Source organism: Sorex araneus, chromosome 2 (genome assembly GCF_027595985.1).
Source record: "Sorex araneus isolate mSorAra2 chromosome 2, mSorAra2.pri, whole genome shotgun sequence".
NCBI classification, from domain to species: Eukaryota; Metazoa; Chordata; class Mammalia; order Eulipotyphla; family Soricidae; genus Sorex; species Sorex araneus.
Window position 1 is genome coordinate 213,226,600 of NC_073303.1, and position 13,954 is coordinate 213,240,553.

The 13,954-nt window shown below is 40.6% G+C and overlaps 1 protein-coding gene across 3 annotated transcripts in view; it reads right to left on the reverse strand.

The window, feature by feature from the left end:
• The window catches only part of MON2 (MON2 homolog, regulator of endosome-to-Golgi trafficking), a 100,935-nt gene that overhangs the window by 10,024 nt on the left and 76,957 nt on the right, over nt 1-13,954 (reverse strand). For all 3 annotated transcript variants that reach the window (XM_004601659.2, XM_004601658.3, XM_055126066.1), the window contains 3 exons: nt 8,796-8,986; nt 5,651-5,711; nt 1,903-2,026 (listed from right to left, as the gene is read on the reverse strand). In XM_004601659.2, the coding sequence (XP_004601716.1) occupies nt 1,903-2,026; nt 5,651-5,711; nt 8,796-8,986 (376 nt within the window). The remainder of the gene's footprint in view (nt 1-1,902; nt 2,027-5,650; nt 5,712-8,795; nt 8,987-13,954) is intronic.

A 13,954-nucleotide genomic window follows, 5' to 3' on the forward strand; every position in this document is an offset into this window, starting at 1 on the left:
AATTTTTTTGCTTTAATGAGCTTTCTTGTTCTAGTTGTTCCTTTTTTAGTGGCATTTTCCCTTTTCTTTCATGTATATGTAAAATTTATCCCTTTAAGATTTCTAATTATAACGATGCTTTAAAAAATGCTTTCTATGATTCTGCATTTTAGGTTTCTACTCAGTTTCTTTTACCCCCCTTTATGATCTATTTTGGTTTTCTCTGGCTGTTAGATCGGGACAGGAAATAAAAAATAATCACTGGAGCCTCTGTGTTTACTGCTGGTCTTGTTTACCAAGGAAGGCTTTGTATAAGTATGTTTAAAGAAAATTCAAGGTAAGCAGATAAGTCTGTATTAAGACTCAAGTAACTGGAAGAATGTCAAGTACCTTTATCTTGGTACATTTAATAATATAAATGATAGGAGATGTCAACAGAAAAATGCCCGCCAAACGTATACATCAGAACTCAGTAGTCCTTACTTAGCTTAGAATATTTCTAATTGTAAATGTTATCCTAATGTCAATTCTACAAAAATTTCTAAAAATTTTATATACTCTTAGTTTTTGATTTGACTGCATTAAGATAAGTGGCCATAAGAATTCCTCCCCCGCTTTGGAAAAATTCTCATATTTGTTAAATCTGTACTTTACCAGATCAGTTCTAAATAGCGTCTTAAAAAAAAAAAAAAAAGAACTTGTTTGTGAAGAAAACAGCATGAGAGACACCTGGTGGCCAAACTGCACACACACTACTCTAAGGAAGGGGACCGGAGCACAGCGAGCTAGGAGCACGGTTCTTCAACGCTGCTACACTGGCAGGCCAGCGGCTAAAGACGAGCTCAGGGTAACGTTAGGGCTCAGCTAATTCTGGTGGCTAATAACATGCAGGACACAAAACCAGATTTCCGATTTTTAAACCAGCTTGTAGGAAAGTCAACCTTTATAAAATCCATTTCCCTCTGACAATACGGAGCCTTAGCCCCACAGAAATATTGTGAGAATGAGAACAGCCTGGCGTCACAGCAGACACAAAGCAGGTGTCAGTCTATTTGCACATGTAACTCACTTGACTCCTCCCCTGAACTGCTAAGAATCAAACCCAGGGCCTCACAAACACACAGAATTACATCACTGAGCTCTCTCGCCAGTCTAGTCATCTGACTTTCTTAATGGACTATAACTTACAACCCTAAAAGTCTGATACGAATATTTTTATAAATGATAAAACTGAGACTCCTAGAAGTGGTAAAACACACACTTCATTACCTGCCCCAAATCGATGACAGCACAAAACAGATAACATGTCTCTGCAAACACATAGTATAAATACTCTGTAGTTTAATTCATAACACATAATTCACATAATTCTTAGAATGCCAACCATATTTTCCTCATAAAACTTAATGTTCTATACCAAGGTTTCTTTCTTTTTTTAGTATACTGCTTTTTTAAAAATTTTTAATTATTTATTCATTCATATTTTTGCTTTTTGGGTCACACCCGGTGATGCACAGGGGTTACTCCTGGCTCTGCACTCAGGAATTACTCCTGGCGTATACTGAGGTTTCTTAATGTTTTTCCACTTGTGATCGCTTTTTCAGAAAGAAATTTTTAATTCAACCTGAATATATAGACTAGCTATACTAATCAAACATTTATTGGTAATAATGTTGAATTATTACCATAATTCAACCATGAATTATAAACCATAAATTTATTTAAAATAAATTTGAAAGGTTACACAAATTCATACTTAGAACCCAGTTTAAGAAGCTAGATTCTACATCATATTCTCAAAACTAAACTTACTATTTTTCAGTTTACATTTATCGTTATCATAGAAGCAAACATTTCTATAGTCAACTTTTTTAAAGTACTTAGAAACTTACTGACATTTTAAAAATCACTGAAATAACATACCTGTAAATGAAGATGACTGAGAGTGTATTGAGCCCTTATTAAGCATAGTCATAATCTGACCAACAAATTCCTTAGGAATAAAATTGGCATAAGGTAGTATCTCAGTGCTAATAAGCTGAACTACCTATAATAAAAGAGAAAATTTTAAATGCATTTTTTTCTTGAAACAAAAATAATTATCTTCTAGATTAAAATCCAAATTTAATTTAATTGGGGTGAGGGGCCACACCAGTGGTGCTCAAGGATCATTCCTAAATGCTCAGAAGTCACACGATGTGCCAAGATCAGCTGCATGCAAGGCAAGTACCTTAACTTTGTACAACCGTCTCTCTGAGGTTGCGGTGGGCCACACTTCGGAGGGCTCCAGGGCTATTCCTGGCTCTCTGCTTAGCAGTGACCCCTCAAACGATTTCATGTGCTGTCAGTGATTTAAACTGGGCTTGGTGGGATGCAAGGCAAGCTCCTATCTCTTCAGCTTCCCCCAATTTTATTTTTAAAATTAAACAGTTTAAGAATCTTCTTTATGAGAATTACACAATCTTTTATTTTTATTTATTTATTTTTTTTTGCTTTTTGAGTCACACCTGGCAATGCTCAGGGGTTACTCCTGGCTCTGCACTCAGAAATTACTCCTGGTGGGCTCAGCGGACCATATGGGAAGTCAAAGATCGAACCCAGGTTGGCTACATGGGAGGCAAATGCCTTACCCACTGTGCTATTGCTCCGTCTCCAAGGTACAGAAATATTTTAACACTAATATGCAGAATTATTGGTCTGTCTACTTCATCTGTCTTGGTAAAACTTTTTTGGGGGGCTGAAGAAATAGCACGATGGGTAAGGGGCTTGCTTGTATAATTGACCGGGTTCAACCCCATGGGACCACATATGGCCCCCCAAACCTAGCCAGGAGGGACCCCAGAGAAGACTAAGTAGTAAGCCCTAAGCCTTGCCCAAGTGTGACTTAAAAACAAAAACCAACTTTGTTGGAAAAAAAAAATCCATTTCTAAGGGACAGAGAAAGAACCAAAGGTCTAAATGCCTGATCTGTATGCAGAAGGCCAGATTCAATTCTCAGTACCACATGATCCCATGAGTATCACTGGTAGGGTCCCAAAACAAACAAAAAACAGTCAATACCGTAAGCTATGTATTATGCAGTAATTTTGATAAATGTTAACTCTTAACACTGGTAAAAGCAGTATTGCTCTAGAAAGACAGAAAATCATGTTAAAGTATTCAGATAGGATTCAGAGTAAGATTTAAATAACCTATCTATAAACAATGAATTATACCCATTTTATTCATTTATGTAAAGGCATAGTATGTTATTTTGTCATATGCAGAGGAAGAAAAGTTTGAAGTTTATGAGAGCATGAACAGGAAAAAAAACCTCAATATTTTGTTCCTCTTTTATATCTGTTTTTCTGTATAATTTTTCATTTACTTGAAAGTTCCCAACACACTTAAAGTAAAAACTAGAGAGACCCAACAGCGAGACCCAGAGGGCACCACAGCGCCCGACATCTCCAGGCCCCACACGGGGCCAATTTCTCCGGGGCACCCCAGATGGAGCAGGTGCAGTCCCCGCCCACTCCAGATGGAATCCCGGCGACCAAGAGCTCCCACAGGCAGGGCCCAGGTATGCGGGTTCTGGGACTGAATCTCCAAGCCGAGTGGTGGCAGGGGACCCGGGCTCTCCCTCCCGGCTTTGGCCCTCTGCAGCTTGGCTGTCACGCCCACACACTTCCGATGGGTGTCATCTCAGCGCCCCAACAGCCCTGGTCCAGAGACCCAGCGGGAGTCCCAGACGGCACTCTCAGGATACTTGAAACGAGCAGCAGGAAATAAATTACCTAGCGTCTGCCCCTGGCAGGCAGGCTTGAGTGGTGATGGGAAAATTCAGGCAAAACATAATGTCCAAAAGTAGAGGGGGTATTGGGGAAACTGTCTGCCATGGAGGCAGGGTGAGGACTGAGATGGGGGTGGGGGGTGATACTGGGGACACTGGTGGTGGAAAGTGTGCACTGGTGGAGGGATGGGTGTTCCATCATTGTACGGCTGAACAGCAAACATGAAAGCTTTGTAACTGTATCTCACGGTGATACAATTTAAAAAAACTATATATATATATATATAGTTTTTTTTTTTTCCTGGAGTGATAGGACAGCGATTGGGTGTTTGCCTTTCACTCAGCCGACCCGAGTTTGATTCCTCTGCCACTCTCGGAGAGCCCGGCAAGCTACCGAGAGTATTGAGCCCGCTCGGCAGAGCCTGGCAAGCTACCCGTGCGTATTGGATATGCCAAAAACAGTAACGATAAGTCTCTCAATGAGAGACGTTACTGGTGGCTGCTCGAACAAATCGATGAGCAATGGGATGACAGTGACAGTGACATATATACAGTTAGATGCGTGCTGAAAATAGATAAAGGAACAAACATGATAAGCTCTCAGTATCTGGATTGCCAACCATATTGCCCGAAAGGGGGAGAGGGGGAGGGGGATGGATGGGGGGAATGTGAGAGAGAGAGAGGGAAAGAGAGAGAGGGGGAGGGGGGAGAGGTGGTGTAAGGGAAACCAGGTACATTGGTGATGGGATGTACATGCAGGAGGGATGGGTGTTGGAACACTGTACGACTAAAACCTGACCATGAACAGTTCTGCAACTGTGTATCTCATGGTGATTCGGTAAAATAAATAAAAATATTGTTAAAAAAAGAAAAAAAATAAGTCAAAAACAACCTATTAAAAAAAAAGCACTTATTTAAACTCCAGTTAGAAACAGCAAAAACACACTCCTTAAAAATTATTTACTTGCTTAGGGCAGGAGTGATAGCGCAGCAGGTAGGGCGTTTGCTTTGCATGCGGCCGACCCAGGTTTGATTCCCAGCATCCCATATGGTCCCCTGAGCACCGCCAGGAGTAATTCCTGAGTGCAGAGCCAGGAGTAACCCCTGTGCAATGCTGGGTGTGACCCCCCCAAAAAAGAAGAAAAAAAATTATTTACTTGCTTCAAGAATTCAAGACACTGTACTAGCAGCTAGTAAGAAACAAAATTATTTCTATTTTTAACTGGTTTTTGTTGTTACTTTTGGGCCACACCCAGCCATGCTTCCTCCTAGCTATCAGCACAGGACCCACGTCTGGCAGGACTGGGTGGGACCCTACGGGGTGCTGAGAATGGAATCCGGGACGGCTGCAGGCAAGGCGAGCACCCTACCTGTGTATTATCTCTCTAGCCCCGAACTTTGTGATTCTGAGCCACAAGCATCTGGCCTGTAAACTGTGGTGTCAGCTCTCAAATACCAGCTCGCCAGCCTGGCCGGCAGATTGATTTTTCCAAGCCAGCTGCTGTTTTGTTTTGGGGCTACACCTGGCAGAGCAGAGGGCCTGCTCCTGGCTCTGGTTCCGTGTCACCCCTGGCAGGACTCGGGGCACCAGATGCCGTGTGGGAGGTTGATCAGGGTTGGCCGCGTGTCCGGCAAGCACCCCACCTCGGTACTGTCCCTTCAGCACCCCCAGTTCTACTGGAAATAGCTTTAAGGAACACAAATCTAAGAAAATTATTTTTTAAAATTCGGTGCCTTAAAAATTACACTTTAACCTCTGTGAGAGTTTTAATAATCTTAATTTCAATCATGATCTATTATTATTTTACTCATTCTTTTAAAGGCGATTTTATAGTCAACATCTCTGCCATTTGGTTTTCACAAATGGTCACAGAAAAATATTTTAAATTACTTCCTTACCTCAACATCAATACTTTCATTTCTTTGAAATTCTTGAATAGACAGATTATCTGGAGGTATGCTAAAAAAAAATTAAAATAAAATATTTTATTTTCAAAGGTGAACTATTCCCTAGGAATACAGATAGATAAGCAATATTCAAAATAAGCAATATTCAAAAAATTATCTTCTCACCCAGATTAGATTACCATTTAGTTTTTTTAAGTACTTCTAACTAATTAATATTAATGATTAAACTAATCACATAATAAAAGTTCCAATCAGAAAAAGTTGGGCCAGTCCTTACCTAAGTTAAATATGGAGAAGTGAACCTTTCCATACAATAAATTAAATAAAACAATGAAAAGTAAAGATCTCAGCATTTGCAGCTATAGCAAAAATTATTACTGTATTGATATATTTTTACTTACATTGTCAATGATTCAAAAGAATCTTGGCAAAACTGCTTTAATTTTTAAATCTTTCTAATGAGAAATGGACCACGGGTCTTTACTTTGTAATACAACTAAATATTAAAGATCTTTACAGTGAGAGAGATCTGTACAATCTCAAGAGAACTGATTCAAACACTCTAACGCAGAAAGGGGTCCCAGCAAGATTACAGGAAATCAATACTTCTGAAAGATCAAGGTGAAGCCTAGATACTATCTCTCTATTAAAATATTTTAATACTTTAAATATTGATAAACATGAATATACAACATTAGAAATTATCCAAAGAAAACAATTTTAAACTGGTGTAGAACATTTAAGAACAGCCTTACACGGGCAAACATAAATATAATGGCACTCCAAAGGCAGAACTGGTTTGGAATGTATCTGGATCGATGAAACTATTTTGAAGTTCATTAGGGTTCATAGTTCATAGGTCTAAAATGTTTAGAGAAATCCAAGCAGAACAGAGAGAGTCACACCATTGTATACTGATGGTAGTGGCCCCTGTTGTTTCTTAGAAAAAAGCAGTAAAAGTTATTAAAGTCAAATATTAATTACTTAAAAACAGCTGAGAAATGTTTTAATTCATAGCTTAATTACATAAAATCATCTTAGAATGGAGACAATTTTTATCTTAATTTCAGAGAGTAGTGGTTTGGACGGGCTGGAGCGACAGCACAGCGGGTAGGGCATTTGCCTTGCACGAGGCCGACCCGAGTTCGATTCCTTCGCCCATCTCGGAGAGCTCGGCAAGCTACCAGAAAAACAGTAACAAGTCTCAAAATGGAGATGTTACTGGTGCCCACTCGAGCAAATCGATGAGCAATGGGATGACAGTGACAGTGACAGTGATTTGGAGGTGCTCCCAAGAAGTGCTCAGTGGGTCCAAGGGCCATTCTTGGTGCCACCGATCAGGAAGTGTGGACAGTTCAGTGTGCCAGGTAGCAGCACTGGGGGCCACCAGGGCCACTTTTAGCAGTGATGGCAGGGATGGTGCAATGTGGTGCCAGAGATTCAATCTCAGGTCTTGTGCGGCCCAGGCACCAGCTCCAGCCTCTGAGCTATCACAGTGACACCCCTCGTAGTTTTTAACTTAAGGTTCACAGATCACTGAATGAATGCCCACTAGCATGAGTGTTACCTGCAGGTCAAGTACTCAGTTTTGGTATACAAAGGATAGCTACGTTGCTAACAACCGCACGTATGACAATACTAATGTTTGTTTTGTTTTTTTTTGATGATACTAATGTTTTGCATCTGTTTTTCTTTTCTTTTCTTTTCTTTTCTTTTTTTCTTTGCTTTTTGGGTCACACCCGGCAATGCTTAGGGCTTACTCCTGGCTCATGAACTCAGGAATCACTCATGGTGGAGCTCGAGGGACCATATGGGATGCTGGGAATTGAACCAGGTTGGCTGCGTGGAAGGCAAATGCCCAACCCACTGTGCTATCACTCCAGCCCCTCTGTTTTTCTTTCCTAATTAAAGGAAGAAAACACTGTTTCCCTCTTAACTATTAACTATTGTAAATAATGTTTGATTTTTTTTTTTTTTTTGCTTTTTGGGTCACACCCAGCAATGCTCAGGGGTTACTCCTGGCTTTGCACTCAGGAATTACTCCTGGCAGTGCTTGGGGGACCATATGGGATGCCGGGGACCGAACCCGGGTCGGCCGCGTGCAAGGCAAACGCCCTACCCGCTGTGCTATCGCTCCGGCCCCTGTAAATAATGTTTTTATGAGCACATTTTCCTCTTTTAATCAGAAAATCAAAGTTTTACCAGAGTAAATAAGATTGACAATAATGATTTGCTTTAAGATATTTAAGTTCTGCAAAGGAAACAAAATTTTAATTGTGTGATGTCCAGCCAAGGGCTCACATTCAGCCCCTCACTGAGTGAAAGTAGCAAACTCTTAACTCGAACTCAAACACAGACTAAATATCTGAATGCAGAATCTATTCTAATCCATCTGCAGTTATTTGATACAGAAGTCACTATGATATAAACTAAATACCCCATTCTTCATTATTAAAATGTTATTTGTCAAGTTCTTACTGTCACAAGTCACTCGGGGATACCGTACTGGACAGAGTGGCATAATGAACATTTCACCACCACAGAAAGCTCCGAATGCCAAATGGCCGTCGGTTTAAAAATTGGTATTTGGGGGTGGGGAGATAGCACCAAGGTGGGCCAGGTATGACTCCCAGCACTGCCTGGCCCTCCCTGCAAGCGCTACTGTGTGTGACCTTAGTGGTCCCTGAGTACCAAGGGTATGGTCTGGGTGTTCCCTGAGTACTCCTGGCATGACCCACGGTTCCTTGGTGTCCCCAGGTATGAGCACAAGTCAAATGTTACTAGAGATGGCCCTTTGGCTCTCAAGCACTGCTGGGGAGATCGCGATTTTAAAAATGGATCTTCTTTGCTTCGTCAAGTTAGTAATATGATTCTGTAATTATGACACAATCCTCTGGAACTTATACATAAATTTCTGTCTTATAACCAAAAATACTGGTAAAGATAAAAAAAATCGATCTCTCAGGCATTAAGTGCTGTGAACAAATTCCTGATCTAGTTGTACTATGTACATAATCTCTTAATCTTAATAATCAATTAAGCTGCTAGTAAACTAATACTATTCATAGAACAATTACAGGTATAATAAACACTTCCTGAAAGGCAGTCTCAATTTTAAAAACGTTTAAGTGCTGACCTTTTAGTAAAGAGGAAGTCTTCCAAAGTGTTGGCTAGTTCTGGCCACATACTGTCGAATTTTCCAGAAGAAGCATGTTGCCGGGCAACAGGAAGCCCGATGGAAAGGACTTTGAGGAGAGAAGATACTGCTAACTTCCATGTGCTTTCAGAAGGGCAAGAATACTTCAAACTGAGGGGAACCCTAAGAGTCTGTGAAAAGAAAGACAGGTTAAGATTAAGGATTAACTAAAGCATATGCATATAACTTAAAACGACTGATGTACAAAAAATTTGCATATGCATTTTCCTGGGAAAGCTACCGTTGACCTAAAGATGTCAGTTCATTGACATGAATTTTAAATCCTGCGTCCTAGAAAGATCAACTTTAAAACTGTTTATATTTTATAAGCAATGATCCTGAAAATAACAACCTTTTTATTCAGTTCCTCATTATATTGATATCTGAAAAATTAAGAATACGGGCAGAAAGATTGGGGAGACAGCTCAGACTGGAGTGTAGGATTTGCTTGAAAGCCCTATGTTCGCTCTCGAGCACTGCATGCTCTCTCCTGAGTGTAGCCCTAGAGACACAGGATTGTGAATGTGGCGCCAGTGGCACCCAGCACTTTGGGGGGGCCACACTGCCAGGCCTAGCACTGAAACATCTGGCTCAGCTGGCTAGTTGTCACCAAGAGTGGCTTCTGGGTCCCCCATGACCTGGGGTGGGGGGGGCGGGGAGAAAAAGAATAGGACACATGGTGGAATCTTTTAAAAACAAAATCCAAGCTCGCAGGTGGCTGCCAGAGATAGGGGTGGGGTGTTGGTAAACATGGAAAGCGGTCACGATGTTCAAACCTCCAGTTGTAACATGGAAGTGTACTACTGAGTATGGTAAACATCGTTAATATTGGACTGTATATTTAAAAGTGGTCAAGAGATTCTAAAAGTTCTCATTACAAAAAAAGAAACTCAAGATATATGGTGATGGATGCTTGCTACATTCATTGTGATCATTTTCACTAGGTATTGAATCATGTGGTATAGCTAAAACTAATCATCTATTCCTCAATAGCAAACTTTTTTTTTAAAAAAAAAAGCCCATGAGAATGGTAAATAAGTCAGACTGACTTCTGTTCTTTAAAATATCAATAGTGATAATAAATGACACAGGATATTATCATCATATTAACGTAAGAAAAATACAATAGAGGAGTTCTGAGTCTATGTGTTGTTAAAACAGTGACTTCTGGCCCGAGACATAGAGTACAGCACTTCCCTTGCACACAGCCAACTGGGTTCAATCCCCTGCACTGCATCTGGCCTCCCAAGCCCTGCCAAGAGTAAACCCTGAGAGCAGAGAGAGGATGAACAGAGCACTGCCAGGTGTGACCCAAAAACAAGCAAGCAAGCAAACAAAGCCGGAGAATAGATGACTTGTTAAAGAAACTCTGGTACATCTACACAATGGAATACTATGCAGCTGTTAGAAAAGATGAAGTCATGACCTTTGCATATAGGTGGATCAACATGGAAAGTATCATGCTAAGTGAAATGAGTCAGAAAGAGAGGGGCAGACATAGAAAGATTGCACTCATCTGTGGAATAGAAAATAACAGAATGGGAGACTAACACACAAGAATAGTAGCGAGAAGGACCAGGAGGTTTGCTCCATGGCTTGGAAGCTGGCCTCACATGCTGGGGGAAAAGGCAGCTCAGATAGAGAAGGGAACACCAAGTAAAGTATGGTTGGAGGGCCCACTCGGGATGGGAGATGTGTGCTGAAAGCAGACTATAGATCGAACATGATGGCCACTCAATACCTCTATTGCAAACCACAACACCCAAAAGGGGAGAGAATAAAAGGGAACGCCCTGCCACAGAGGCAGAGTGGAGTGGGGGGATGGGATAGGAGGGTGGGAGGGATACTGGGATCATCGGTGGTGGAGAATGGGCACTGGTGGAGGGATGGGTACTCGAGCATTGTAAGACTGAAACACAAGCATGAAAATCTGTAACTGTACCCTCACAGTGATTCACTAATAAAAAAAAAATAAATTAAAAAAATGCACATTTAAAAAAATATTTTATTGGTCTATAATAAAAAATGAAGTTTAAAACTGGAAAAAAAAGAAAAGAGACTGATGTTCATGTTTTAAAATTATGGAATAAATGTAAAATCCAATTTAATCTTCTTCCACACAAATGACTACTGAGTACTCAGTGAACTTATGAACCATTATATAAAGGCATGAAATTGCTCTCCACTAACAGATAATTTACCTCCCCAGAATTACTGAGCCCTTTCCCCACCACACATGCTTTAGAAGAAGCCTTTGTTACTTACAATTCCTAGCCGGGAATTAGAAAAGGGGATCATTAGCTTACAGAGCCAAGCAATCTATTTCCCTTACCACAATCACTGATTCAAGACTGAACCTGGGACTAAACTGGTCCACTCAGGGCTTATTAAATGAAGTAATACACGGTCACACATTGATACATAGACACTACACACACACACTCACGCGCACGCGTGCTCCTAATGAATATATTACTGTTTTATTAGCCTCAAACTATGAGGAGAAATAGATTCAGTCAACTCTTGGAAAGCATTAAGTAAATCCGTTATTTTTAGAGCTAATAAGAAATTCAATATATTACATTTGCAAAGAATAGAAAGTCATTATGAGGTAATATATTTTTGGGAGTGGGGATTCATGAGGCATGGCACCTGCCATTCCTGGCACTAGACAATGGGCTAGTGTTCAGCCCAGCAGTCCAAGAACTCAAGGGCAACACCCAGCAGTGCTCAGGGCCCAAGCGGTGCTGTGGGTCTAATTTAAGAACCTACACATGCAGATTCAACCACGGAGCTATCGCTCTGGTCCACGAATTACTTGAAGGTTTTATAACTTTGATTTGATAAAAGAAAAATATGGTTTATTACTATGATTAATATTTTTCTGACATCAAGAAAAGATTAAGCATAACAGATTTATTAAGTTATACATTTTCTAAGCATTTAAGCAAATAATACAAAAACTGGCACATTGTATGTGCTCAGAAAATGTATACGGAAGCAGAAAATTCAGTTCCTGCTGCCACAAAGTTTACGAATTTTAGAAAAGAAGACCCTTGTCCAGTTAACCACAGCTCAGGGTGAATACCAGCATCAAGTATTTGGGTACACGGAAAAGGGATCGCTTAATTTTTTTAAAAGCCTGGAGCCAGAAAGACAGCACTGAGTGTAGTGTGCTTGCCTCGCACACAGCCAGCCTGGACTAGACCTCCCGTATCCTGTGTGGCCCTCTGAGCACCACCAGGACTGACCCCTGAGCACTGAGTCAGGAGCAAGCCCTGAGCACCGCTGGGTATGGCCCCCAAATCAAAAACAAAAACAAACAAAACATACATACAGGGGTGTGTGTGTGTGTGTGTGTGTGTGTGTGTGTGTGAAAGATTCCTGTCACTCCTCAGTGTTCAACCCTTAATGTTTAAACAGTCTGTCAGATTCCTTAGATGGTTATAAACCCTACAACAACCCTTTCAAATTCAGCCCAGGTCCTATCACTCCCCTCCCCAATAGCAAATCACATTGTGTTAAGATACACTAACACTATGATCTTCACACTGTTTACTTTACCTACATTACCTCCCTCTCCCATTTTACCTGGCAAATTCCATTTCTTCTTCCTGAAGTACCACTTCAGTTAGTCCCTGCCAAAATCCCAGGCAGCTTAGTTACTTCCTTATCTCTGAGGCGAGCTTTCTATGCAGCACTACTTGATAAGCACTATAAAATACCGCATTCCAATGGATTTTCCTTAGATTTATATTATTACTATTATACTATTATTTTAAGATAGGAAATTCTCTCTAAAAGTTTGAATTGCAAGAAATTTAAGTAAGTTACTTACTACTTTTTTTTCTTTTGCTTTTTGGGTCACACCTGGCGATGCACAGAGGTTACTCCTGGCTCTGCACTCAGGAATTACTCCTGGCGGTGCTCGGGGGACCCTATGGGATGCTGGGAATTGAAACTGGGTCGGCCGCATGCAAGGCAAACGCCCTACCGGCTGTGCTATCACTCCAGCCTCCATACTTACAACTTTTCTAACAAGTAGGATTTGGTGTATTATTCTATAACGCAAAGCTATCATCGTTATGCGGTCTTTGTTTGGCACTGCATTACTTGTTGCCTTCCTATATTACTTATATACATGTATATTGAATTTATAACGGTAAGGATTATGTTATTGGAGCAACAGCACAGTGGGGAGGGTGTTTGCCATGCAAGCAGGCGACCTAGGTTCAATCCCGGGGCTTTTGAGCCAGGAGAAACTCCTGAGCACTGCAAGGTGTGGCTCAAAAAAAAAAAAAAAAAGAATTGTTTTTTCACTATACTACTTAGTATCTGATACGAAAAGTACTCAAATAGCAAGCACAACTCGAGAGAACAGTTGTGATGGGGTGAAGCATGAAGAATAAGAGGCAGCAAGACAAAAGCCAAAGGGGGAGGTTGAAAAAGACAAGGTAGGTGCCACTTTATATAGAAAGTGAGTAATTAGAAAAAGGCTTAGGATTTGGAGATTTGAGCTTCTGTAAAAATAAATAAATAAATAAATAAATAAAAGGGCTGGAGAGGTAGTACAGCAGATAGGGCATTTGCCTTGCACATGCCGACCCGGGTTCGATCCCTGGCATCCGATATGGTATCCTGAGCACTCCCGGGAGTAATTCCTGAGTGCAGAGCCAGGAATAAGCCCTGAGCATCGCCAAACATGGCCCAAGAAGCAATACAAAAAAAAAATTTTACAACAAAAAGAAAAGAAAAAGAAAGCTCAAAGAGAATGAAAATTTGAGTAGGAAGTAAATTGAGATTGTTCTTATGTAAATGGTTCAATTTATCTTTCCAGGATACAGCATAACAGACTGAAAAAGGAAATAAAGAATAAGCCACCATCAAAGAGAGGTGACAAAATGAAATGGATGGAAATATGAGAGGTGAGCCCTAGAACAAAGAAAAGGTCTTTTTCCTGGAAAGAAGACAATTCATAGTGGCCTATACTTGTGAAGTAAGTAAAAAACAAACCCAAGGGCTAGGTGTAGAGTAAAGTTCCCACAATATAGTCAACAACAGATAAACCAAACTGAAAAAGTCTGAGCATGCACTGTGTT